This window comes from Micromesistius poutassou (genome assembly GCF_964030765.1).
Source record: "Micromesistius poutassou genome assembly, chromosome: 20".
Classification (NCBI taxonomy): Eukaryota; Metazoa; Chordata; class Actinopteri; order Gadiformes; family Gadidae; genus Micromesistius; species Micromesistius poutassou.
The window spans coordinates 3,324,645-3,351,957 of record NC_140290.1 but is presented as its reverse complement, the minus strand read 5'-3'; the positions used below and the strand labels follow the sequence as shown (position 1 = coordinate 3,351,957).

Genomic DNA, 27,313 nt, shown 5'->3' with positions numbered 1-27,313 from the left:
AGTTTAAAAAGCGACGGACTTTAGGACCGCCCTGAACCGCCAGGTCGTCTCTCTGATCAGTGTTGCCAGATTGGGCCAGATTGCCGGAAATATGGCCCAAACTGGCAACACTGTCTGATAATCAGCCACTGGTCGCTCCTCGCTGACGGCAATCAGTGAACGTCACCCAGCTGAGTGTGGAAGCGCTCCACGGTGCTTTCTACACAGCTTCATCCACGGTTTTTTCATAGTAGGGGTTTCCATTAGATTTGACTTGTTTTGGCGGTGATGAATACGTGAAAATGGCCCACTGGCCGGGGACCGACGACGACATGTTGAACTCGCCAACCCTTCTCCGGGATCTCAGTGTGAAGGCTGGAGACGTCGACATGGACCGCGACGACGGAGCTGCGGAGCTGTCCCTGGAGGAGATCCTCCGGTTGTACAGCCAGCCCATCAACGAGGAGCAGGCATGGGCCGTGTGCTACCAGTGCTGCCGGACCCTGGCTCTCACACGGCGAGGGAGAAAGTCTGCCGAGGCGTCCTCAGGGGGAGATGGGGAGAGACGGATCGACGGACCTGGGGACGTACGGATCCAGAGAGACGGGACTGTGATACTGCAACACCAAGACACCACAGGTAAACAAACGTGCCTTTGTCTGATGCAGGAATAACAATCAGGCCTACTACATGGCTGGATGGTTTAGGTAAGGCGTTCGGTCACGGGGTTGGGTCCTCCGTTGGTGTCGGTCTGGATCAGGCCCCAGGCCGGATGAGGCGTCCTGAACAGGGGCTATGCTCTGGGCCCCTGATCCATGTGGCCTATCCGTTTACAGACGCTGAGATGAGTCTCAACACACCGACCACAACAACACACATACAATAACACACAGGCCCACCACAATAACACACATACAATATCACACAGGCCCACCACAATAACACACATACAATATCACACCGGCCCACCACAATAACACACATACAATAACACACCGGCCCACCACAATAACACACATACAATAACACACCGGCCCACCAAAATAACACACATACAATAACACACATACAATAACACACCGGCCCACCACAATAACACACATACAATAACACACATACAATAACACAAATACAATAACACACGGCCCACCTCTGGGTGACAGCGCCACAGGGCTACAGCTGCACCGGCCATGATAAGTACCAGCCAATTAATTGACCAGTACTTTTTTGTTTTTTCAATAGATCGTATAAAATAGAACCCTTTAATGGGGATTGAGTGTATTATACAAATGCATTTGAATCATCTACAGAAGTGCCTGTGATTGAAGGCGTGCTTCTGACTGGCAGACCTTTGGCTCAAGTAAACAATGGATTCAAACGTGGGTTCACCGTGAGCTGAATATCTCCGGACTGGTCTGAAGAGTCACAAATGTGCTGTCGTATCTGACAACTCTGAAGTTCAATTTTGGTATACCAACCTATCATTTTCTACTTGCCATTTCGGGAATGAATAAATCTTTCCCCTTTCTATCAGCTAATGGAAAAAATGGTCCAAACGGGTTAGGAATGACATCAAACTGTTTAGCTAAGTGATTTCCCACGATGCCCACATGAGCTCTGAGCATTTATTTACACCATGGCAAAATTCTTCCAAAAGCGACAAATGCATTTCTAGAAATGTAGAACTCCATCAAGAGTGGAAAGAGTTGTTTTCAGAGAAAATGGGAAGTAATGTGTAGGTGACCTAAGTCTATGGTTACTGTCCCTTTACAGATTAAACCAAACCAGCCCATGTGTTTATAAAAACCCTTCACTCATTTGAGATCAGCAGTAATCGACTGTTAAAGGGGACCTATTATCCCACCAGGTGTGAATGTGATTAGCCATTACAAGCTGTTTGGAAAATCAGTCTTCTGACATCACAAGTGGGCGTGTCCACCTAGATGTGCGCTGATAGATGAGCAACGTCTGCCTCCTCATTATTGTATCCGGATAAAGCTCTGATGGGCTAGGGTGGATGTGATGCCTCGATTCAGTTCTAACTGGCATCTGACATGCATCCACTGTGCTGATCCACTGTGCTGATCCACTGATCCACTGTGCTGATCCACTGATCCACTGTGCTGATCCACTGTGCTGATCCACTGATCCACTGTGCTGATCCACTGTGCTGATCCACTGATCCACTGATCCACTGTGCTGATCCACTGATCCACTGTGCTGATCCACTGATCCACTGTGCTGATCCACTGATCCACTGTGCTGATCCACTGATCCACTGTGCTGATCCACTGATCCACTGATCCACTGTGCTGATCCACTGTGCTGATCCACTGTGCTGATCCGCTGTGCTGATCCACTGATCCGCTGTGCTGATCTGCTGTGCTGATCTGCTGTGCTGATCTGCTGTGCTGATCCACTGTGCTGATCCGCTGTGCTGATCCACTGTGCTGATCCGCTGATCCGCTGTGCTGATCCACTGATCCGCTGTGCTGATCCGCTGATCCACTGTGCTGATGGCTCTGAAGGGGTGACCCTGTGTCTGGAGGAGACCTTGACTTTGGACTGATCGATGGTCCTGACAGTTGACATGTCTATTTGTGATCTGATCTGTCTGGTGTTATTCTGGGACTACTTGATGATGATTGATGCGAAGAGATACTCCCTACTCAGATCATTTCTAAAGGAGAATATGATCTGCTTTCTCCCGCCCTCCACTGCGTGTTGACTGGACGCTCCTCAATGATTATCCGATGCCAACATGGGATTGATTAGTTTGAGTCGATGTCTCCAATTTCTTTGAAGATCATTTTATTTCACATAAAATGTGTATGTATACTATACACCCTGATTGAAGAGTATTTACACCAGTACATCTTTTTATAATGCATGATTAACAATGCATGAACAAACTGACAACTATTTGATTTGGAGAAGCAATCTGCAAGCTATCTGCTTAAACAAGTTTAGTGTCCTTTATTTTTACTGCCGGTACAAAATATTTTTTGTATTTTTTATTAATGTTATTGTGATGGTCTCCCTGAAGGTTTAAATGCAAGGAAAAGCTGATGTAAAGACTTGGTCTTAACATGTTAATACTTGGACTTAACATGCATAGCATATGACCATCAAACTAATTTCCGGGTTCAATCTCACAATAGCATACGAAATAACAATTTATTTGTTGATCTACACTACCATTGTGTTGTTGGGTCAAAGGTCATGAATACTGTCCTTAATGTAAGGTTAACTATGCTACTAAAGTTTAGTCTTTTTTTAGATGCAATACAAAGTTCCATATTTGCTGCATTAACTCTTGTGTGTTTTTCTTCCGTTACAGATCTATATACTTCAACACATACGGCATTAGAGGTGAGTTGTTGTTAACCTAAATATTTTCTGTTTGCCTATAGTTTCTAATTACTCAAGGTTTACTATTTCATAGAATGAATTGGCCCATTTACTCGTAGAACCGGTTTTGGAATTCACTCAAGTTTGCTGAAGTAGAAGAATTCCTTTACCCTCACGTTCTTTTTAAAGCTGACTTTCCACTATTGCCCTAAATACCCAAACCTGGACGGCTAGAAGTTCAAAGTGGTTGTTAATATAGTGTATGTAATGTGAATGCGTTTTGTACTACCTGATCAACCGACATGTTGCAGCGTCACGTCGGGGGCAAGAGGGGCATATAGGACAATGTAGAATAAACTACAGTTTGTGCTCGGCTATGTGTGTTGTTTTTTTTTTCAGCCCCAATGACGACAGCAATTGCCCTCAAATGTTGTCTTACTTTAAATTGTCCTTGAATAAACAATGTCTGGGTTCGTACAACTCGCTGCATTTCTCTACCTCGACTATCAAACGCATGCAGATCACTCGTGGTGTACCTGCATGCGCTGAAGGCTCCCAGGCCCCCTCATGGAGTCTATGGCTATCTGTTTTCAGGGCGGCTCCAGAGTTTTTGGAGTGTGCGTAGTCTAATTCTACAGAGTAAGCTGTGGCAATTTAAAACAATCTGGTTGTTGACTGTTACACTGCGGTACCTGTCATGTGTGTCTGGTGTTCCACACACTTTGAGTTTCTGCAGAACTCCTCCGACTCACCTGACTGGCTGTCTTGGGGAAAGCAAAAAGTCATGTCAGGCTGTAGCAGGCTGTCTGTATCTGTAGCAGGCTGTCTGTAGCTGTAGCAGGCTGTAGCAGGCTGTCTGTAGCTGTCTGTATCTGTAGCAGGCTGTCTGTAGCTGTAGCAGGCTGTCTGTAGCTGTCTGTATCTGTAGCAGGCTGTCTGTAGCTGTAGCAGGCTGTCTGTAGCTGTAGCAGGCTGTAGCAGGCTGTCTGTATCTGTAGCAGGCTGTCTGTAGCTGTAGCAGGCTGTCTGTAGCTGTCTGTAGCTGTAGAAGGCTGTCTGTAGCTGTAGCAGGCTGTCTGTAGCTGTCTGTAGCTGTAGCAGGCTGTCTGTAGCTGTAGCAGGCTGTAGCAGGCTGTCTGTAGCTGTCTGTAGCTGTAGCAGGCTGTCTGTAGCTGTAGCAGGCTGTCTGTAGCTGTCTGTAGCTGTAGCAGGCTGTCTGTAGCTGTAGCAGGCTGTAGCAGGCTGTCTGTAGCTGTCTGTAGCTGTAGCAGGCTGTCTGTAGCTGTAGCAGGCTGTAGCAGGCTGTCTGTATCTGTCTGTAGCTGTAGCAGGCTGTCTGTAGCTGTCTGTAGCTGTAGCAGGCTGTCTGTAGCTGTAGCAGGCTGTCTGTAGCTGTCTGTAGCTGTAGCAGGCTGTCTTATATTGGCTGGCGACTGATGGACTCAAAACTATTTTTTCCTTCAAATGTAGAAATTCCCTTTAACTCGTATTTCCTTTAAGTCGTATTCCCTTTAAGTCGTATTCCTCCCGTACTTGGTCTGTTTCTGTGGAGCAGGGACAGAATCCCTCCGTTGTGGATCCAGTTATTCTCTTGAGGGTGCGTGACAATGACTGTTTATTTTAGCACACTTTGGATTAACAGTTAATGTAATTTTGAGGACATTCTGTTCTGGATTTCATTTAAATGTTTTTATCTTCTCCCACTGTTGGCTCACTCCCACTGTTGGTTTCTTGTATCTTGTTTTATTCAGCTTCTCTCTCTTTCTCTCTTCTCTCTCTCTTTTTTTTTTTTTGGATTCAGGTGAAGTGTCCCTTGTCCCACTTTTCCTTGTCTGACCACTAGTTGATAGCCCTAATAGAGCAACATCAATAGGAAGTCTGTGTCAGGAAACCAGTTTGTAAGGAAGCAAGGAAGTTAACATATTGGCAAACATTAATTGTCGTGTTCATCATGACATAATTTGCGTAGCTTAGAAAGCCATGGTCTTTAAGTACTCAGGAATATTTTCTCAGATGTATTTAACAAACAAGTCAAATCTGCCTTAGTGTGTCGACACAGTGGTGGCTTAACCCAGTTGTTGTCAAAGGTGAGAATGCTTTCAGTATGCCATTAGTTCTGTGGCTCAGCCTTAGGTTCACTGCTGCCACTGTTTGCCATATTCTTACTTTTTCTCCATAGTGGGAAAGAAAGTGGGTTGAAGCCATGAGTCAGCCAATGAGACTTGTTATTTTGAGTTTTTGCGGCTTGAGCCTAGCCATTACCCCCTCTGCCGTGTGCATGTTGTAACCTGCCCTCATCTCTAGTCCCCTGAAGCTCGGGGGGACAAAGACGCTCTGATTTCATCAGCAATGCAGAGAAACCATGAAACATTGCTTTTTGCTTTTTGCTATGTGCTTTTGTTATGGAAATAATCGAAATATGTAGTGTTATTTAGCTCTTAGTATTCTCATCTTATTGTGTCGTGTGTATATTGCAATATTGCATATTGCAAATAATATAATGCAAATATTATTTGCATTTCGTATTCCGTATCTGGGCAGCGGCGTTTGGTACTTTATGTCCTTGCAACTTGATCAGCTCATGTCGTATTACCAACTGTTACTGTGTAAAAAGAAATCTACTGAAACAAAGCCATATAGATTACAATTGTCAACATGGTTTGGGGAACTGCACCATATGTCATGGTTTCTGTTATGTCCTTCACATATGAACAGGGCCCAAAATGAAACCTAGCGACTAGCCTATGCTGGTAAGATTTGACCGTTAGGTAAACCATTCAGGGTGGCCTATTAAAACAAATGAGTAGAAAGACAACATTCAGACAGTTACATTTGAATCAGTGGCATATTGAATGTATTTTTATCCAACATGTTAACTTTTAAACAAGCATATTTCTTGGACTTTGTCTAGAAATTTGTGTTAGAGTTCATCTTTAACTCATAGGGGCGTGTCTTTGGTACTCGGTTTGGCATAGCCAGATATCAGGAGCGTTGCCTTTGCTGTGTTCTGGGGAAGTGTTACGTTTGCAGCCTCATGGGATACAGCTGTGGTAAAATAAATAGAAATAAACTTTTGAGGTAATGTTAGTGTTTTCTTATGCTTTTAACTGGTATGTGTAGGCCATACAACCAATCTGTCCTATACATCTTTTGAGTTGAATTGAGTGAAATGTAAAGTTTGTGATGATTTTCTTTAGTTACATTTGGGGTATTGTTTCTTCCCTTTCAGAAAGTCACTGAGGAGCTGTTTTTTAATGTGCACATCATTAAATGCAACAGGGATTTCGCGCAGCAGTTTTCCAAACTGGAAGGGAAAAGTGCTGGTCATCTTGGTCTGTGCCAGTGGCTGCAGAGGAGCCCATTAGGATGGTGCTGGCTGGCGGAGAAGGTCTTCCCTGCAGTGCTCCGTGGATTCACCCCTGATTGTGTAACGGCCTGTGTTGTGATGCCTTTGGTCTGACCCTTACTACTACCACGACAGTCCCCCTGAGAACAGTGGCCTCAGAACTCTGAAGATGACCAGTCTGCAGTCTGCTCTGCTTTCATGCAGAATTCATTCATCCATTTTTCAATGGTGATCACATTCATTTGAACAAAAAGCTATTTGTAGATCATCATCTATACACTGGGCTGATTTGATTTGTATCACATTTATACCAAACTAAATTCAACATAAATACTATGTCCTATTCCAGGCAGAATTCACCAGCATTGCTCTGCAAATGAGTAGTGAGTTAGTAAATGTGTTTTGAGGTCAGATTAACTTTAACTTCTGCAGTCCAAAATAGTGTCTTTGTGTGAGGCAACTGTTTACTTACTGGCTTTATGGCCGCTGTGGTTGTTCCAAATGACCCGTTTGCAAAGTTTTTGTCAAAAGCATCCTTTATAAACTTTGGGTTTGGAATCAGGTTTCTTGGAGGAATCATTCTTTCACAGGATGTAAGAATGTTCTTTAGACTGTCGGTCCAATACGCAGTGTGCGTCCTCATTTAGTTGTTGTCTAGTAGCCAATGTTTGGTTTGTTGAGGTTAATGTTGACTAAACTAGCTCTGGCCATGACGTATGGTGTCCTAGCGGTTTCAGTTTAAAAAGATCCTCCAATTGGTAGCATCAGGTGACTGCTGGTCAGAAGTAAAGAATCCACGTCGCATGAGTCATTTATACACACGGCCAACTCTAAGAAGGGTTGACGTGTTTTGATTTGAAGTAGAATCCACTCATTGTTTCTCTTGGAGAAAACATAATGTGGTTCCCAGCACACGGGGAAAATATATATTTTCTATGTAGAAACGGTTACTTCAAACTGCTTTCAGAATACATTTTATTTGTTGGGATTAGTGCTATAAATAGACTGACGTGCCGGGAGAAGCTAGCACTGGAGTAAGTGTTGAGCTGGAGGTTATTCCATTTGGCATGCGGCACACCGTTGACTCATCAGGTTGTGTTGATGGGGTGTGGGTGTGTGTCCTGTGTTGGGTAAGCCCCGCCAAGGCTCTGACTGAACAACATCATATGTTCCACCAACAAACGGGCTGGCTGCTACACGTCAACATAGATGAAGGGAAAGATTCCAATGAACGATTGGTCAATTGAATCAGTAGAGAATAGAAACTACCACCACAATACAACCATCTTAGAATATAGGTAATACAACATTGTTCAGTTCTTAAAGATGAACATTTGCCAGTAAAGTGTTCAGTGTCTCACTCCCATGGTGCACCTTGTTCTAAGTGTGCTACCAAGCGTGACAGTAGAATCTCATGACCTCCCAGCACATGATTCTCCAGGGCGACCTTAGCTGGACGCATGCTCAGTGATTGATGCCCAGAGACACTTCCTCTCTCTGGCTGGTGTACCTGCTGTCTGCCTACACATGACTTTCATTTTATCTATGTAGAACTATGGCATTTGTACACATTTACCTGAAGTTGCGTGAGCATATATCATTGTTATTAACTTTTTTGGCAGGTGATCATTAACTTATGAGTCAGTGGGGTGAGTCTACAGGAAGTGATGTCACAATACACAACGTCATGCAGCGTCTCAGGAGGCCTTGGGCTGGGTCGTCACACCCCAGGTGGTGTCCGCACCGCCGTCCTCCACTACCTCACACATGCTTTAAGACTTTACACTCTTTAAGTCCAGGGTGCCTCCCTTTCTCAATAGCGTTCCTGTTGTGTACATAAAGATTAGTTTAGTTTATTTATTGAGCACACATTAACATCAATGGTGCAAGGTGGGAATGGATCCCAATGGGCTTGTACAAGAGATCCGCCCCTTTCAATAATCACTATCAGATTTATAAGGCTAAAAAATAAACTTGAGAAAATAAGGAGACAAAGTACATAAATAATCAAAGTTAGATGGAATGAACAAACATATGTGATAGATATTCAATTTGTGAATTGGCAAAATATAAACAATGTATAAAATTGGTGCTGATGGAGCATATCTGTTTGAATGTGAGATGACTCTTAAGAACCGCTTCTGAATGATACTATAATAATGATCATTTCACAATATAAAGCTACAATATGAAGCTGCCCAGACCAGATTTCAGTAATTCAAATAAGGAAACAAAAAGCTATAGTATAAGGTTAAACAAGGCTCGATTAGAGGACACTAACTTTAACTTTTCTTAATATGCCCATCGTCTTCAAGGACCTTTTGCAAACCAGGTCTGTGATTTGACCAGTTAAGTCTTTCGTCAACTTATACTCCCAAAAATATAGTAGCTTTTACTTGCATAATTTCTCATCCATTAATGAATACTTTTTCTTGACTTATTTATGTTGCAAAAGATCAGTTACATTTCTTCACGTTAAATGTTAATTTACTCATTTGAAACCATTTGGTAATAGAGGATATTTCATCAATTAATTTGGAAATCAAAATACTGTGGTTAACAGTATTGAATGCTTTGCTTGGGTCTAGAAAGATTCCAATGGCAAACTTTCTTTTGTCCGTTAGCTGGAGTAATGCATGCTTAATGCATGCTCTGTTGAATGTTACTGGTTTGCATATAGGATCTGATTTTCAATGAAGTGTTTGGATATTCTTGCATAAACTAATTTCTCCAATAATTTAGAGATGCAAGGCAGGATGGATATAGGTCTCTAGTTTCAGAAATCATCAGTGTCACCTGTTTTGAAAATGGGGATAACTTTAGCAATTCTAAGATCATGGGGAATAATTCCAGATTGGAGTGATAAAGAAAGGATGTGTGTTAGAGGTTAAATGATCAGGTGTTTTTTAGCTGCTGAGGCCACAGCACAAAGGACATGTTTGGAGAGGATGCTTCTGTTGGGGACCATGCAGAGCGTGGTGAATGCAGCGCCCAGTGACTGATGTCACGGCCCATGGTGGCTGTATGTGTCCATGCTCGGCTCACTTTGTATATTTGTATGTATATTGTTTTATTGTATAGCCCTTCATCACAGTTGGTCTCACAGGGCTTCACGGACACATTTTATGATACCCCTGCTAAACCTAGCCCCCCCCCCCACATAGCAAGGGACATATGAACATAGTTATAAAAGTTTAAGATGTAGGTTGGTTGCATGTTGGTATATATTTTCTAATGTGATGTCCTGTATAAAAAGAGTTTAAAAATAATCCATATTGACCTAAGCTCCCAATTCTATATTCAACACATGTATCGGTGCTTATGGAAGCCCAGTCATTGGTGTTGTGCAGGTAAAGCCAAGGGGCCAGGCCTGTGTGTGTCTCTGTAGTGAACACCCCACTCCTTTACCAGTGAGATCACGTCCGCTGTCGTAACAACAAGGGCCCTCTTGTTGGTGGATGGCGTAAGTTGGATGGCGGTGTTGTGTGGCCGTTGGTAAAAGGAGTTTTGTCCCATCTTGGGAATGACTTCGGCCTGAGAACTCTAGTTGTAATGGGGCCGTTAAGTGACGGGTGCAGAAGCCCAGGGCTCGTCCCAGGCAGTGCTTTCTTAGGAAGCACTGATAAAAACATATGTACTTGGGTAAATTATTAACCATGTCATCTAAACAAACATGGTCTATTGTGGTAGAATGCTACAGGCACTACTATTCACACGTCACAGATGTTAATTGAGTTTGATATTACGACAGTCAGTGTCTACAGCCCTCTCATACTCTAGACAAGCCATACATGTAGACAGACTCAACCTAATCGTATGTTTCGTTCTCTGCCAACGATGACCACAGTCCTCCCAGCCCCTTCCAAGGGCGTATTCACACCTGCCTTGTTTGGCTCGAACCAAACCAAAAAAATCGCTGGTGCGGACCTGTTGGGCTGGTGTGAATGCAAACCATCGAACTCTGGTGCCGACCAAACATTCGGTCCGAGACCCAGCAGGCGAGGTTCGCTTCCAAACGAACCCTGGTGCGGTTCGCTTGAGATGTGAGAGCGACCTCGGCCCGATCCGGTTCTAAAAACCACACGCCTCTGTGGACGTAACCGGCTCCCGCAAAGAGGAGACGGAATGTCACATTCCGGCTCCCACAAAGAGGAGACGGAACGTCTATTGGATATTTGGGTCCGATATGCAATAGACATTCCGTCTCCTCTTTGGTCCATGTTGAGCCACGACTCATTTTCACCCGACTGTCAGACAAAAGCAGGTAAAAAGTATGCTGGAAAGCACACATAAAAATGCTGATGAATTTAACACATTCAGCACCAGGATGAGGGAGAAGGAGTTCGACCGTTCTGCAGATCAACGGATATCACGCTGGATATCCATGATTGTTTACTTTCACCGGCCCCCCCCCCCCCGCCCCTTTTTTTGTTCTTTACCACTTTACCCCGCCCAGACCTTTTTGTCCAATGATTGAACGATCTTTGCACACATGTGTGTTGTTGTCAAATTCTATGACTGTTGCGAAAATTGCAATGTGAAATGGAACCGGACCAAACCAAAAAATAAACGTTGTATTTTGGTCCTAAAGGACGTTCCTGGCCTGAGTCTGTGTCTCTGTGCAGGTGATCGAGTCGCTGGGGCTCATGGTCTACAAGGCGCTGGACTACGGCCTGAAGGACAGCGAGGAGCGGGAGCTCAGCGCCCCGCTGGAGCAGCTCATCGACCTCATGACCAAGGCCCCGGACGCCGGAGACCCCTGCCCCGACGAAGGCTACGAGGCCACGGAGGAGGAGGAGGAGAGCGAGGAGGGCCTGGCCGCGCACGGCGGCGGCGGCGTCCGCGGCTACAGAGACATCATCGCGGTGAGCGGGCGGCCGAGGGCCGTGGGGCCAAGGGGGGAGACCGAGGGCCGTGGGGGGGAGACCGAGGGGCGACCGAGGGCCGTGGGGGGGAGACCGAGGGCCGTGGGGCCAAGGGGGGAGACCGAGGGGCGACCGAGGGCCATGGGGGCCAAGGAGGGAGACCGAGGGCCGTGGGGGCCAAGGGGGGAGACCGAGGGGCGACGAGGGCCGTGGGGGCCAAGGGGGGAGACCGAGGGCCGTGGGGCCAAGGGGGGAGACCGAGGGCCGTGGGGGGGAGACCGAGGGGCGACCGAGGGCCGTGGGGCCAAGGGGGGAGACCGAGGGCCGTGGGGGGGAGACCGAGGGGCGACCGAGGGCCGTGGGGGCCAAGGGGGGAGACCAAGGGGTGTGGGGGCCAAGGGGGGAGACCGAGGGGCGACCGAGGGCCGTGGGGGCCAAGGGGGGAGACCGAGGGGCGACGAGGGCCGTGGGGGCCAAGGGGGGAGACCGAGGGCCGTGGGGGTGAAGGAGGGAGACGAGGGGCGTGGGGGTGAAGGGGGGAGACCGAGGCAGCGAGCTGTGGTCTGGAGGGGGTCTGGAGGTGGTCTTGGGAGTGGTCTGGAGGTGGTCTGGAGGGGGTCTGGAGGGGGTCTGGAGGTGGTCTGGAGGTGGTCTGGAGGGGGTCTGGAGGTGGTCTGGAGGGGGTCTGGAGGGGGTCTGGAGGTGGTCTTGTGGCGGTCTTGTGGCGCGTTGGCCCGTTGAGTCTCTCTGTAAAGAGGGCACTGGTTTGATCTGGTTTGAACTGGTTTGAACTGGTTTTTAGGGGCTGGATATCCTAGGGCAGCGGTTCCCAACCAGTGTGGCGACGCACTGATGAGCCTGGAGGCAGGGTCAGGTCAGGTCAGGTTAGGTTAGGTCAGGTCAGGTCAATAGGTCTACATATTCCTGGCACAGGTTAAAACGATGTATTTAAAGTAGTTTTGGTTTATAATATAATAAGCAGTCTACTATTTATGATTTGCTTCATTATTGATTAACTATTCCACATAATGCAACTTCTTGCTTAATTTTAATACATATTTTTGGAAAATTTGTGCAATTGCCAGATTTGTAGACATTCAAGTAAAAGCAATCACTATTATTTGCTTTGGATAAAAGTGTCTGCCAAGTGGCTAAATGGTAATAAGTGCTTTGTGTGATCCTATCGTCTCAAAATGTTCTATTATGACATACGGAGATACCCAGCTGCTGTCTTTGACTACAAGCCTCCCCTTCACTCACTGTCTCACCTAGAGTCACTGTGGTCCTCATCAGTCAGTTTTCCACCTTTCCTCAGTCTGGGCCTCCGGTCTTAATCACTTGCATATCTTCTGAAATGGCCGACTCGTAATTCTAGCAGCGTAAACATGCTGGCCGACTAGTTGGCTACCTAAGACCCAGATCTTATAATGAACTCTCTGTGCGTTGCCAGACATGGTTACGGACTCTGCGTAAAGGCAAAGTGGTTTGGCCCTGAAACTATTCCCAGCATTACATCCAATCCCTGTTTACGATGTACATGATAGTACAACAGGGCCGGTCGGTTAACCCCTCCTACCCCATCGACCCCTCCTGGTTAGTTAACCCCTCCTGGTTAGTTAACCCCTCCTGGTCAGTTAACCCCTCCTGGTTAGTTAACCCCTCCTGGTTAGTTAACCCCTCCTACCCCATCGACCCCTCCTGGTTAGTTAACCCCTCCTGGTTAGTTAACCCCTCCTGGTCAGTTAACCCCTCCTGGTCAGTTAACCCCTCCTGGTTAGTTAACCCTTCCTGGTTAGTTAACCCCTCCTACCCCATCGACCCCTCCTGGTTAGTTAATCCCTCCTGGTCAGTTAACCCCTCCTGGTTAGTTAACCCCTCCTGGTCAGTTAACCCCTCCTGGTTAGTTAACCCCTCCTGGTCAGTTAACCCCTCCTGGTCAGTTAACCCCTCCTGGTTAGTTAACCCCTCCTACCCCATCCACCCCTCCTGGTTAGTTAACCGCTCCTGGTTAGTTAACCCCTCCTGGTCAGTTAACCCCTCCTGGTCAGTTAACCCCTCCTACCCCATCGACCCCTCCTGGTTAGTTAACCCCTCCTGGTCAGTTAACCCCTCCTGGTTAGTTAACCCCTCCTGGTTAGTTAACCCCTCCTACCCCATCCACCCCTCCTGGTTAGTTAACCGCTCCTGGTTAGTTAACCCCTCCTGGTCAGTTAACCCCTCCTGGTCAGTTAACCCCTCCTACCCCATCGACCCCTCCTGGTTAGTTAACCCCTCCTGGTCAGTTAACCCCTCCTGGTTAGTTAACCCCTCCTGGTTAGTTAACCCCTCCTACCCCATCGACCGTGTCTCATGTGCGTTTCCCCGTTCTGTCTACCTGTGGTCGTATCACAAGCTTCATTCCCAGACATGTTGGCACATGGTAGGATTTATTTGATCAATTTCTTTGTCAGTGAGGTGGAGACACGAGCCAACCTTCATTGGTTATTTTATCTTTAATTATCTGGTCAAATCTCTCCCCACCATGTCAACATATTGGGTATATTTCCAATTGTCATTTTATTATCTTGCTGATCAGTAGTTCATTAAAATAAAGTGTGTGTGTGAGGGGAGTCGAGAGGAAGCAATGTCACAGGGACAGGTAAGATAACTTGTTCCCTCTCTGGTTCCCTCTCTGGTTCCCTCGCTGGTTCCCGCGGTGCTCCCCAGGGGGCCGGAGGTGTACAGAGAGGTCGCTGAGGCGCTGGTTCAGAACGTGGTGCTACAGCCTTCATCCATGAGGGGCTAGGGTTAGAAAGCTCTGCTGTTCTGATGCTAATGGGTTTGGAAGAGACGCTGGCGGGTAGGGTGTGACCCGTCAGTCTTCATAACACCGCTGTCACTCTCCACCTGGCTTCGCCTCACTTCCTCTCACAAAACAAACTCCTCAAACAAGTAGTTCATTAGTACGACTTAGGCCTGTTTCAACAAAGGAATAAATATTTACATGGGCTAAATGTATTGTGTATCTTCCTTTCGACTTAAGGTTCCTTAACAGTAAGGTCAACCGCAGAATTTATGCTATTTAAAAAATGGGGAAAGTTCATTCTTTCACCTGTCGAGTGTCTTTTCAGTCGTCTCTCAAGTGTGGGACGAGGAAGTAGACGCTCAGCCTCGTCAGACGTTCCACTAGCCCCGTAGAAGAGAGAATGCCATCGGCCCGCATAGTTTCTGCCTTTTGTTCTCCGCAGTAACATCATGATACTGGCTACCTTCATGGTTATTGTTCTGAAAACATTAGAGCCATGTGGGGAGAGCTTTAAATAGTTGTACTGTGAGGCTGTGGCCTCGTTGATCAGGTTCTGGAGGTTCAGGTGGTTTCAAATATCTTTCCATGCATGTCTGAACATTTTCGACAAAGTAGTTAAATGATTAAGCGTGCGTTACAAGGTATTTGTTGTGGTTAGGGTTAGCCCTGTTACAACTAGGTAGTGGTGTGTTTTTTTTTTTTTTAACAAGTTTTGACAAAAGGATTTGACAGATAAAACAGTTTCATATAAAATGGATATAGAATGGTCTACCGGTCAGGTTTGATATGTACAGTATATCTCAGAGAAAATATTTGTCTGTCTGTATAAATATCTTCTAGGAGCCACTCTCGCTACACACTCGCTACACACAACCTTCTCATGAACGTTATCTTCATGGGGCTTCACTTGTGGTTCATATCAAACTGGTATCGGAATATATATTTTATTTGTTTCCCAAATAAAACTATTTTGGGAATTTGTGATTTAATAATCAGACTAATGGTGTAGTGATCAGGGTGTGTCTTCAAAGGGTCGTTGGTGAACCCCATGTCCTGTTTGTCTCCCTGTAGCTTCTTCCTCGTTACATCTAAAGCTCAGCTCTATCCAACTCGTTGGATACCGTCTGCTTCGTGACTAAATGGTCCGTTTCTAATGTTCCCCCAGCTGTGTTCGTCCCACCTGCCCAGCCCGGCCGACGCCCTGGACCACTACCAGGCCGTGTGCCGGGCGCTCTACGCCGAGACCCGGGAGCTAGGCACCTTCCTGGAGAAGATCAAGAACGCTAAGGAGGTGAGCCCAACCCGCTGGTGGTTTATTACTGTAATCACTGGTGCAGCGCCTGCTTTTTGCAATTTATCATTTGGAAAAGCGATCTATTTGTGGTCGGTCCAGTGAGCTATTTGGGACCAGAGGTGTTCATTCCTAAAGTTATATCACTGATGCTTGACTGTTTGAGTTTAACACAACAAAGGGCAAACGCACAAGACTTGACCACTGCTGCGATCTCTCCGGTCTTCATCAGTGGTCAGGCGTACTGTGGGGAGCCGCCTGCAGCCTGCAGAGCAGTGAGGCCCTTGTTAAGAGGTTTGTTAAGAGGTCTCCTTGAGTCCAAGGACAAGGTCAAAGGACAGACATACAGACTCCTCTTATTAAAGTTTGACAATGCCTTGATAATGGGTATGATTACGATAATGTAGTGCTAAGTCATTTTCTCATTAGTGGACTCGAACCTTAAAGGTGTGATGTTGATTGGTCACAATCTATCCTCTAGTGACATGCACCCTAATGTCTGCTGGATCAAGCTACCAGCCTGCTCAGTAGACTGAACTATCGTTGAGGCTGATTTATGAATCCTATGGTCTCATTTGATGTAGTCTAAAAGAGAGGCCTTACAAAGGCCAGGGGCCTCATGTACTAAGACTTGCGTGGATTTCTTACTAAAACTTTGCGGATGCAAAAATCTGGAAAGATGCTGCGCACCAAAAAATCTGGATGTATCAATCCTTGCGCAAGCACAATTTTACGCAGATTCTCTTTGGACGTCCCAATTAACGTGAAATTGTGCGCACATGCACGAGCCCGACTCTCCACCCAGTCTCCTCCCTCATTTAATATGCTAATTAGTATAAATAGGCCTGCAGTAGTGCCCTCGTTAGGAGAAATACATAGTTCCAAGAGGATAGCGCTTGGGAATCTGAATCAACTGATAGGCCAGTCATGAACATGAGCCAAAAAATCATAAGTCGCGTAACACCCGTTCATTTTGAATGCGACCATTCTCAATATCTTCTAACAAGGCCAACACTGCTATTGTCAACCTATCGATTATTGCCACATTTTGCGCATGCTTTTATATTCTCATTGATTTGGATGCATGCTGACGAGGTTGTTCCCATACACCCAAGGTGTCAATAATATGTACATAATTCGAAATCGACCGACTGGTTCATTGATGGATTAATTTTAAGTAACAATGGCTTGTGATTACCCCACGCAACATCAAATAATAATATTGCAGTCAAGAAATTCACAACAAATGCGTGAAGAGAGATCCATTAGCCCAGATGTCATGCGTGGTCCTGAAATATGTAACGTTTAATAAACAAGTCATCACTAAAAATAATATTGCTGGGGCTTCCTTTTAATTCCAATATTGACAATATAGTTTGGGTCTGTTTAAGTTTAGCCTAACAACAGTGTCACATTAGGCTTTTCACAACAATAACACATGAAGTGCATTTAAGATCACGCATCCCGACGTTCAAATCCACTTTGAACTCGCCTCATGTTGCAGTATGACGTCATGACTCGTGATGGCGTAGGCCTCACGTTGTTGCGCTGCATTGCCTCTATGTGCCGCCAACTGACAACATGCAGCAGAAATGTGCGTAAGCCAGGCGTTTAGTTTCTGTTGGATGAGAAGAAGTGGCAGTGAGCCAGATGCCCTAGAGCAGATCTTTATTCAACACTGGGCCACAGATCTACTGTCCCATATGCAAGTTGCTACCTTGGGAAATTTCTCTCCTAAATCTGAATTTTAGAAATAAATTGGGAGTGTGGTCTGTTGAAGGAACCATGTACTGGAAGTGGGATTAAATATTAATTTCACAACTCGTCTAGCTGTTGAACTCGCTGGCAGGCCGGCAGCCCAGTGGACTTGGCAGAGATACAGACGTTACACGCGGTCCTCGTGACCATTGGTTTCCACTCTTGGCCTCCTGACGAGCGGCTCTGGCAGGACGGAGGACGGACAGACGCTGTGTGGGACAGAGGGCATTGGTTTAATGAAGGCATCCACCAGACGAGGTTGATGTCTGGGTTCCACACCGCTGGTTTCTTGGATCTCCCCCAAGCTGTGACGATAATGATCAACATGTTCGTCGTTAGAACCATGACATTAACACTTCTTTTGTTTTTCTTCTCCCCTGCTGCCTGGGTTGGTCAGAACCTTCGCAAGATGGGCGGCGAAAGATGGGAGGAGCCTGTTAGAGACCTCGACGACTTGCAGAATGCTGATTGGGTAACAAATGCAACATCCATCTGCACACAGCAGCACATACTGAGACGCTAACAGGTCAACTGTAATGATGTACACTTGAGGATGTTGAAGACCAATGGGCCCCGTCTCCTATTGGCTCCCAGGCCCGCTTCTGGGTGCAGGTGATGCGGGACCTGCGGAACGGCGTGAAGCTGAAGAAGGTCCAGGAGCGGCAGTACAACCCGCTGCCCATCGAGTTCCAGCTGACGCCCTACGAGATGCTCATGGACGACATCCGCTCCAAGCGCTACACGCTGCGCAAAGTCCTGGTGAGGCCCCCACTGACCTGTGCCCCCCCCTCGCTACACCTCACCTTTTTAGGGTTAATGATTGCATTTGGGGGTACTACTACTAGGCAGGGCTGTAGTACTCGAGTCCGGTCTCGAGACGTTTTTCTATGATCTCGGACTTGTCTCGGACTCGCTGGGACTTGGACTTGTCTCGGTCTCGTCCAATGGTCTTGCCAAATATGGCTTTGGTCTCGACCGAGTCCCGAGGGGTATTCCATCAAAGTCGTTAACGAAAGTGGCGCTTAGTTGATTAAGCCTGGTTAGAACTAGCTCCAACTTCCACTTGAGGCTAAAGCCGTTCCATCAACGCAGTTCAGCCGCGCCTTGCTCAGGTTAGTTCAAACCAGGCTAACGTTATCCTGGATTACACGCGTTCACGAGATATGTAACCAGCCCAGAACCGTGAATGTCGAATCATGGATCAAATGTCCGAAAAGGACCGAGCGGGATCTTTTCCAGCGGTGATCAGAAGCTGCTTGTGGAGGTCTATGAGGAGTACACGCATATAATAACTCAAAAAGGGAACACTGTAACCATTAATAGAAACAGGGAGGCTGCCTGGCACAAAAAATCGGCGATCTGTTGAATGCATAAGTAGTATTAAGCGTAACATATTTTTATTTAATATTGACCATGGATTTAAAAGCAGGGAGATAGTCTCGAGTTAACGTGTCGGACTTGCACCCGGTCGTCCGGGGTTCTATCCCCTCGCAAGTAATAGTAATATAGGAAGGATTACTGGAGAAATACAATAACTTTTCATGCCATTTCTTTGAATATTCTTAATTAGGGAATTAATAAAATTAATAAAGGGAATTACAAAATGAAGCCAACGCCAAGAATACTATGAAATACTCTGGAAGCGAACTCAGGTCGCGTGTATCACAGGGCAAGTGCTAGACCATTCACCCAGCCGCTGATTCCTGATTACGCGATAATACTTAGATTTGTGTAAAAATGTGTTGAAAAAATAGCCACAGTAACAATAGATAGCAATTCATTGAATTATTTAACCCATTAACCCACGTCCAAATAACAATATAATACAATATTTTTTTCAGGGAAGGCATAAACCAACCACAGGGGTACACTCTTGTAATCCTGGTCACTTCTTTTCTACACTAAGTCTGGAGTGAAGCTTTATTGTCATTTAGTTGCTCAGATGCTCAGTACTAGTACCTAGCAGTGGTAATAGTAGTGGATTGGTGTTTGTATCAGTTCTACACTGCTATTATGAGGTATCACCATACGTCATTCTGTTTTCTTTAGAGTAGATTAGATGATATCAAGGGGAATGGTTATACTTTCAAATCCTGGGTGTTGTGACAATTTCAGTGACATCAACAAATAATAACCCAAAATGATTGTCTTGATACTGTCATGCATACGACGTGTTTTTTCTGTCCTGGACTCGCTCTTGACTCTGACTCTAACCTCTTTGGACTCGCTCTTGACTCGGACTCTAACCTCTTTGGACTCGGTCTTGACTCGGACTCTAACCTCTTTGGACTCGGTCTTGACTTGGTCTCGACTAGTCCTGGTCTTGGACTTGTCTTGGACTCGACAAAGGTGGTCTTGACTACAGCCCTGCTGCTAGGGTTACATGCCTGTATGTTAGAAATAGCCCTTATTATTCTCACACTGTTCATTTCTACAAAACCAATTTCAGCGTCTCTATTTGTTATCATTTGTTGGTGCATTGAGACCAAGACAAGCAAATTTAAACATGAAATATTGTGATTACCGTTGAGTTTGACTCACTTAAAGGGACACTTCACCCATTTGCATTAAGCTTTGTATCGTTAGTAACCCAGTTATATTTTTGTAGTAGTCTTGCATCATTCCCTCATTTTCCCCTGAGACGGGAGAGATCTGTATCTACCTCTAACACTTCCTGCTTTAAGTGACGCAAAATGACGACTTCTGTGTCATTTAAAGCAGGAAGTGTAAGAGGTGTGTGGGGGGGGGGGCTCTAAAAAACTGCAAGCACTAGTTCCAGTGGGCGGGACTTGGGGGTGTATGGTATAAACGCTACGCTATGGATGTTGACGTTACCGTGTGACCGGTAGATCACACGAGCGCTAAAGAAGCAATGACGTAGTACCAGAGACGCAGTCGTTTATTCATCATACCATCCGGACGGAGGCGCACACAGCTTTTGGCCGTGTTCTATAAGATATTCTAGAACACTCCGGGTGCTCCGGCAGGAGACCTGGAGCTCTATATCTAAATAATATAATCTAATACTATATAAACATCTATAATATATAATATCACAGCCAAAAGCTGTGTGCGCCTGGATGATATTATGAATACGACGTCTCTGGTCCTTCCACATCAATCTGAAGTCGTGGTTCAATCTGGACTTCAGAGTCAAAGCCAAAGTTTCTTCCCCCAATTCCTTCTCCACCATGGCTGAGGATCAATACACGGGTCTTAATTTGCAAACCCGCAACCGCCCGTACCCGCAATACTTAATACCGCATCCGACCCGTGTTCCGACAGCGAGAATTACATTCCGCACCCGACCAGACCCGCTATAAATTGATATTGACGCCCGACCCGCACTTGAAGCAAAATTAGACCCATTAGATGGAACGCCGGGGAATTACACTACCTGGTGTTGGCGTAGTGCTTTAGATTTCTGTGCAAAAAAAGCACATCATCCACTGTGGACGGTTTTAGTTGACTCCTCCGCTCCTGAATAACATATCCAGAACCGGAGAAGTCTCGCTCGCCATCGCAAAACCCGCGACCGACCCACGCTGGTCAGGCGTCCGACCCGCCCCCGTGTCCGACACAGTACGTTATTTTTCACCCGTTTCATCCAAATTGTGCGGGTCACCGCAGGACTCTGGCCGAGATAACCCCCACTACGAGTCTTTACTTAGTAAGTACCAGAGACGTCCGAGAACCCGACGCACTCTTAAATTCATAATCCGGAGGCGTACACAGCTTTTGGCCGTGATATTATATAATATTATATAGATACCTATATATTATATTATTTAGATATAGAGCTCCGGGAGTCCGCAAAATCACTTTCTCCTCCTGCTGCATTCACTCTGGACTGCAGGCAGTGAACGCTGATTGGCTGTAATGTTACGTCCCTCAAGGGAGTGAACGCTGATTGGCTGTTATGTTACGTCCCTCAAGGGAGTGAACGCTGATTGGCTGTAATGTTATGTCCCTCAAGGGAGTGAACGCTGATTGGCTGTTATGTTACGTCCCTCAAGGGAGTGAACGCTGATTGGCTGTTATGTTACGTCCCTCAGGGAGTGAACACTGATTGGCTGTTATGTTACGTCCCTCAGGGAGTGAACGCTGATTGGCTGTTATGTTTTCTCAGCCAAAAAGGCACCAAATTAGAAATGTCTGTTACTATTGGACTACATATACGACCCACTGTCAATACAGATTCAAGTCTCCACCGGTGAAGTGCTCCTCTAAGGTTTCTCAGGACCACCTTGACTCAGTGAGGGTGGTCCTGTTCCATTGTGTCGTATGACTTTAACGTTATTGATGCCTGTGTACTGAGTCACCATGGGTTGATGTGTTAAATGACCTTCTCAGTGACGGTATTAACGTGTCTTGTGACGTCAGGTGAATGGAGACATCCCTCCGAGGTTAAAGAAGAGCGCCCATGACGTCATCCTGGACTTCATTCGCTCGCGACCTCCCCTCAACCCTGTAAGTGAAACACCTCCTCTGTTCCGCCCTTAATGGACGGCTTTGTGCTCCCAGCAGATTGTAGCCCAAGGAGAATTTCCTAATCATAATTGATAAAGTGGCCTCAGATGGTAATCATTATAACTGATGAATCGCATCATTTGTGTTGAAATGAAATTTGCCAGAGTAAGATAGGGACCATCTGGGATCTCCTGATGGTTAACGTGATGTTTAGCTAAAAATAAAAATAAGGCGTATAAAAGTTTTATATCCATGATCAAAGATGGTTTGAAAGAATACTGTATTATAACAGACATTTAAAATGCTTAATCTGAACTTTTTTATAACAAAATCCTATTTTAAACAAGAGTGTGACGTGTTGGAACATGCATTATTCTGGCCGACTGGAAGAATACTGCAAATATTCTGCATCGCAGCAGCAACGCGGTGACCAAAGAGTTAGGAGTTGTTTAGGTTTGGAATTTGAAGTCTTATTCATCCAAAATAAAGCGTTGTTTGTCAAGAGACGTGGTAACCATGAAGGTGGTTCATTTTAGTGGTCAGTACTGATGACCGCTGGCAAGTGTCTCGGTAAAGACAGGAGAAATGTTAACAGAATCAGGTCATGGTTTGGGCTGATTGCAGATACTGACTTGGTGAAGAACGCAGTAAGGACAATTCTGGACCACATTAAATACGATTATTAGATTGATGTTTTGAGAAACAACATTGTTTAATGTTAGTTAATTCTATTATTAAATTGTTAATAATATAATTAAGTCTTATTTTTGTATGCGGTTTTCTATCAATAGTGCATGGCTGCTTCAACGATTCATATCCTTTTCTTAGAGAAAAAAATGGCAAAGAAAAGCATTTCATTAACTTTCAGAGATGTGACTTCTGAAGAATAAGTCCCGCCCCCGAGGCTCCGGTTCCCTCGGTCAAATGTCTACGGGGAATAACACGGGGTTTATGAACGATCGTACATAACAAACTCTGTGGGGGGCGGAGAAGGAAAAGCTAAGTTTTGAACTACACACTTTGATTGTCGGTGACGAGAAGAGTTTGTTGGCTGTTATTGAGGTGTGTGTGTGTGTGTGTGTGTGTGTGTGTGTGTGTGTGTGTGTGTGTGTGTGTGTGTGTGTGTGTGTGTGTGTGTGTGTGTGTGTGTGTGTGTGTGTGTGTGTGTGTGTGTGTGTGTGTGTGTGTGTGTGTGTGTGTGTGTGGTGGTAATGTGTTCTCATTAGCTTTATTTTGCATGACCTTGATCAGAACAGTAACCTCTTCAGAGTTTCTTAACAACCTATCAAACATGATTTCACACATGAACGAGCAGCGTTGGCGCTACCTTCGTAGGCGGGCTCTGGTGCCACTGAACTCCATCTCGGTGAAGACAAACTATGCAGCATTGCCGTTGCTATGCAACCTTGACTGGGAGAGTCGTAACGTCCGAAGTCTGCGCAGATCCGCGTTAGCATAATGCTTCTTCATAATAGTTAACTACTTTAACGGCACCGACAATCCAAAGCTTCAGTGGAAACTAGATGGAAAATGTGTGTAGTTCAAAACGTGACGCAGCTTTTCCTTCTCCGCCACCTACAGAGTTTGCTATGTACGATCATTCATAAACCCCGTGTTATTCCCCATAGACATTTGACCGAGGGAACCGGAGCCTCGGAGGCGGGACTTATTCTTCAGAGGTCTATGAACTAGATCTATGATTTGTATTGATTAATCGATTATACAGCCGACGATTCGATGCATTGATTCAAAAAAAAAATTGAGTTTTTTATTTTTTTTACAGTGAATAGGCTAATGGCCACGCTACACCTGCTCAGTAAGCACTAAAGTGTGTTCATCCTAGACAGACCAGAAAGGGGCTCAATGTTCAAAATACCGGAATTGTCCTTTAATAGATATAATTATAGAGTATTGAATCAAATCTTATTGTGGGGAATTCTGAAGTATTGAAAATAATCAAATTGTTGGCTTAAGAAATTGATATTGTATGGAATCGTCATGAAGGCTCTGATTCACAGCCCGGCGATGAACGTCTTCTTAGTGCTACTGTCAGTGTGAAGGGCTCTGGTAATAACGTGACTCAGTGGTCTTCTTAGTGCTCAGTGTGAAGGGCTCTGGTAATAGGCTCTCATGCTGGAGGCTAAGCCTACCCCTGGGGGCCAACGCCGCCCTCTGAAGGGTCTGAGTTAACCTCCATGGAGTCACGATCCATGACTTTATCACTCCCCCGAGTACTAATGAAAACAAAATAGACGCTAAAGTAAAGACAAACTGAACAGACAGGGCAAACAAAACAGACGGTATAAACAGTATAAATGAAGTGTAAATGATATAGTGGCTAAGTACCAGTACTTCACAGTATATTAAAGTGTATAAATCCAAATGTAAACAAAGTGGCCCAGTGATCAAGTACAGGCCGTAGCCACGTTAGGGCCAACGTGGGCCAGTGCCACTATGATTGACAGCTGTCCCATCCTATCAGAAGTGTTAAATTCGGCGGTTTGAAATTCAAGGAACAAAAAAATAGACCATATTATAATGTCACACAAATGTGTGAGATCAATTTTGTTTAAATAAACAAAATATACAGAAATATTTACAGAATATGTTCTTTTTGTTCATTTTTTTTGTTCTCCATCTTAATTCTGATTGGGTAATGCTTGGCGGCCACAGCGTTCTGAGGCTGAGGCTGAGGCTGGAGGGTGGAGGCTGGAGGGTGGAGGCTGGAGGGTGGAGGCTGGAGGCTGAGGCTGGAGGCTGCCCCAGCTCTGCTGTTGTGTTAAATGAAAACAACAAAACATTCTATGCGTTGATCGTCGATTAATATAAAGACCAGGCAAAACGTGAGCTTGTAGCCGTCTGCATTCGGTAAACGGGGAATAATTCAGAGGGCAGTGGGTTGTGTTGCGACTGAAGACATGAGTGCAGCTGGCATATCTCTGGAAGTGATGGAGCCTCTGCAGCTCGACCCATGGCTGCTGATTCAGGCTGGCATCTCTCTCCCTCTCCCACCCTCCCTCTCTTCCTCCCAATTCAGTGTTCACCAGGACGGATTTAGCTCCGAGTTCTTCTCTCGCTCGCTCGCTCGCTCGCGCACTGCACTCACACTCAGCACGCACCGACTTGAAAATCCTCAAAATGTTTGTTGAACTCATTAGCCTTCTTGGTTAAGTTGTTCTGTTATGTTTTGTTATTTTGAGTACCTCCTTCAGAATCAGTGTTTTGGCGTCAGGCTGTAGAGTCTTTTTTTTTGCTACATGGTTACAAAGCGCTCGTATGCATGGATGATGCCTTTAATTCCCCCTGGGGATGAATAAAGCATAAGCAATTATCAATGTAGCCTATGATTGGTTGCCATTAATCGTCTGATCTGTGATGAAATCACGTGTTTAATTTTGTGAAAATTGCTGTACTGCCTATATGGAAATAAAAAAAAATTAAATGTAAAAAATATAGAGGCCCACCCTACTTCACCCTCCTCACGCCAGCAGGGTTAGGTTAGGGTTGGGTTAGGTTTAGGTTAGAGTTAGGGTTAGGTTAGGGTTAGGTTGTCAGATGGGTTAGGGTTAGGGTTAGGGTAGGTTAGGGTTAGGTTTAGGTTAGAGTTAGGGTTAGGTTAGGGTTAGGTTGTCAGATGGGTTAGGGTTAGGTTAGGGTAGGTTAGGGTTAGGTTTAGGTTAGAGTTAGGGTTAGGTTAGGGTTAGGTTTAGGGTTAGGTTGTCAGATGGGTTAGGGTAGGTTAGGGTTAGGGTAGGGTTAGGTTAGGGTAGGGTTAGGTTGTCAGATGGGTTAGGGTTAGGGTAGGTTAGGGTTAGGTTTAGGTTAGAGTTAGGGTTAGGTTAGGGTAGGTTAGGGTTAGGTTTAGGGTTAGGTTGTCAGATGGGTTAGGGTAGGTTAGGGTAGGTTAGGTTTAGGGTTAGGGTTAGGTTGTCAGATGGGTTAGGGTAGGGTAGGGTTAGGTTAGGGTAGGGTTAGGTTGTCAGATGGGTTAGGTTTAGGTTAGAGTTAGGGTTAGGTTAGGGTAGGTTAGGGTTAGGGTTAGGGTTAGGTTGTCAGATGGGGTAGGTTAGGGTAGGTTAGGGTTAGGTTTAGGGTTAGGGTTAGGTTGTCAGATGGGTTAGGGTTAGGTTTAGGTTAGGTTAGGTTGTCAGATGGGTTAGGTTAGGGTAGGTTAGGGTTAGGTTTAGGTTAGAGTTAGGGTTAGGTTAGGGTTAGGTTGTCAGATGGGTTAGGGTTAGGTTAGGGTTAGGTTGTCAGATGGGTTAGGGTTAGGTTAGGGTAGGTTAGGGTTAGGTTTAGGTTAGAGTTAGGGTTAGGTTAGGGTTAGGTTGTCAGATGGTTGAATGGTTAAGGGATGGGCCGAGGGATTTGGTTTAGTTAAGTTGACTAAGTGGATCCTGAGGGAAAGCAGCACATAATCTACAGAATAGTTGAACTGACTACGCGTTTCATGTTGTCGTGGCAACAGGCCGCCGCCCGCAAGCTGAAGCCCCACCCCCCGCGCCCCAGCAGCCTCCACGAGCGCCTGCTGGCCGGCATCAAGGCGGAGAGGAAGCTGAGGCCGGTGTCTCCGGACGCCGTCCGCCGCCACCGCCTGGGTGAGACGCACACACAACACAACGCAGCGCACACACCAAGCTCCACAACATGCATGAGTCTCCCCTGGTCTCCCCTGGTCTCCCCTGGTCTCCCTCCCCTGGTCTCCCCTGGTCTCCCCTGGTCTCCCTCCCCTGGTCTCCCTCCCCTGGTCTCCCTCCCCTGCTCTCCCCTGGTCGTCTCCCCTGGTCTCCCTCCCCTGGTCTCCCCTGCCCATCGCCCCCTGGTCTCCCCTGGTCTCCCCTGGTCTCCCCTGCCCATCGCCCCCTGGTCTCCCCTGGTCTCCCCTGGTCTCCCCTGCCCATCGCCCCCTGGTCTCCCCTGGTCTCCCCTGCCCATCGCCCCCTGGTCTCCCCTGGTCTCCCCTGCCCATCGCCCCCTGGTCTCCCCTGGTCTCCCCTGGTCCCCCCTGGTCCCCCCTGGTCCCCCCTGGTCTCCCCTGGTCTCCCCTGGTCTCCCTCCCCTGGTCTCCCCTGGTCCAGCCTCTGAGCGCTGTAACCAGGCTCTCTCACAACCGGCTGTAACCGCGGTAACCGCTGGCCCGTTGTGACTGGGTTGGGCCGTGGCTGGGACTGTGAGAGGGATCTGTACCATATTGTGTTGACAACCTGTTCCAAAACAAGTTGGGTATCTGAAACTGTTATTCCACAGTGTTGCATTAGCCCGTTACAATGGAAGGGATTTGTATGGCTGGTTTTTAACATCTTTACACGTGCCTCGCTGCAAACAGCATCTAGAATCAGAATAATCTCTACAGAATGTGCTGGTCTGGATTAGCGAATGTTCCCAATTATGTACATTTAAAAAGGCAACTGCTTATTAGGGTCACAGTAAATAGATTACTGGCCATTCAGTACGCAGCACACAGAGTA

The 27,313-nt window shown here is 46.2% G+C and overlaps 1 protein-coding gene across 1 annotated transcript in view; it reads left to right on the top strand.

The window, feature by feature from the left end:
- The first annotated feature begins 144 nt into the window (after positions 1 to 144).
- Positions 145 to 27,313, top strand: part of spire1a (spire-type actin nucleation factor 1a) — a 36,830-nt gene continuing 9,661 nt past the window's right edge. Inside the window, exons 1-8 of the mRNA XM_084484665.1 lie at positions 145 to 618; positions 3,320 to 3,351; positions 11,302 to 11,541; positions 15,492 to 15,617; positions 17,773 to 17,847; positions 17,970 to 18,134; positions 21,759 to 21,845; positions 26,314 to 26,443. Coding sequence (XP_084340791.1) covers positions 282 to 618; positions 3,320 to 3,351; positions 11,302 to 11,541; positions 15,492 to 15,617; positions 17,773 to 17,847; positions 17,970 to 18,134; positions 21,759 to 21,845; positions 26,314 to 26,443 — 1,192 coding nt within the window. The 5' untranslated portion in view covers positions 145 to 281. The remainder of the gene's footprint in view (positions 619 to 3,319; positions 3,352 to 11,301; positions 11,542 to 15,491; positions 15,618 to 17,772; positions 17,848 to 17,969; positions 18,135 to 21,758; positions 21,846 to 26,313; positions 26,444 to 27,313) is intronic.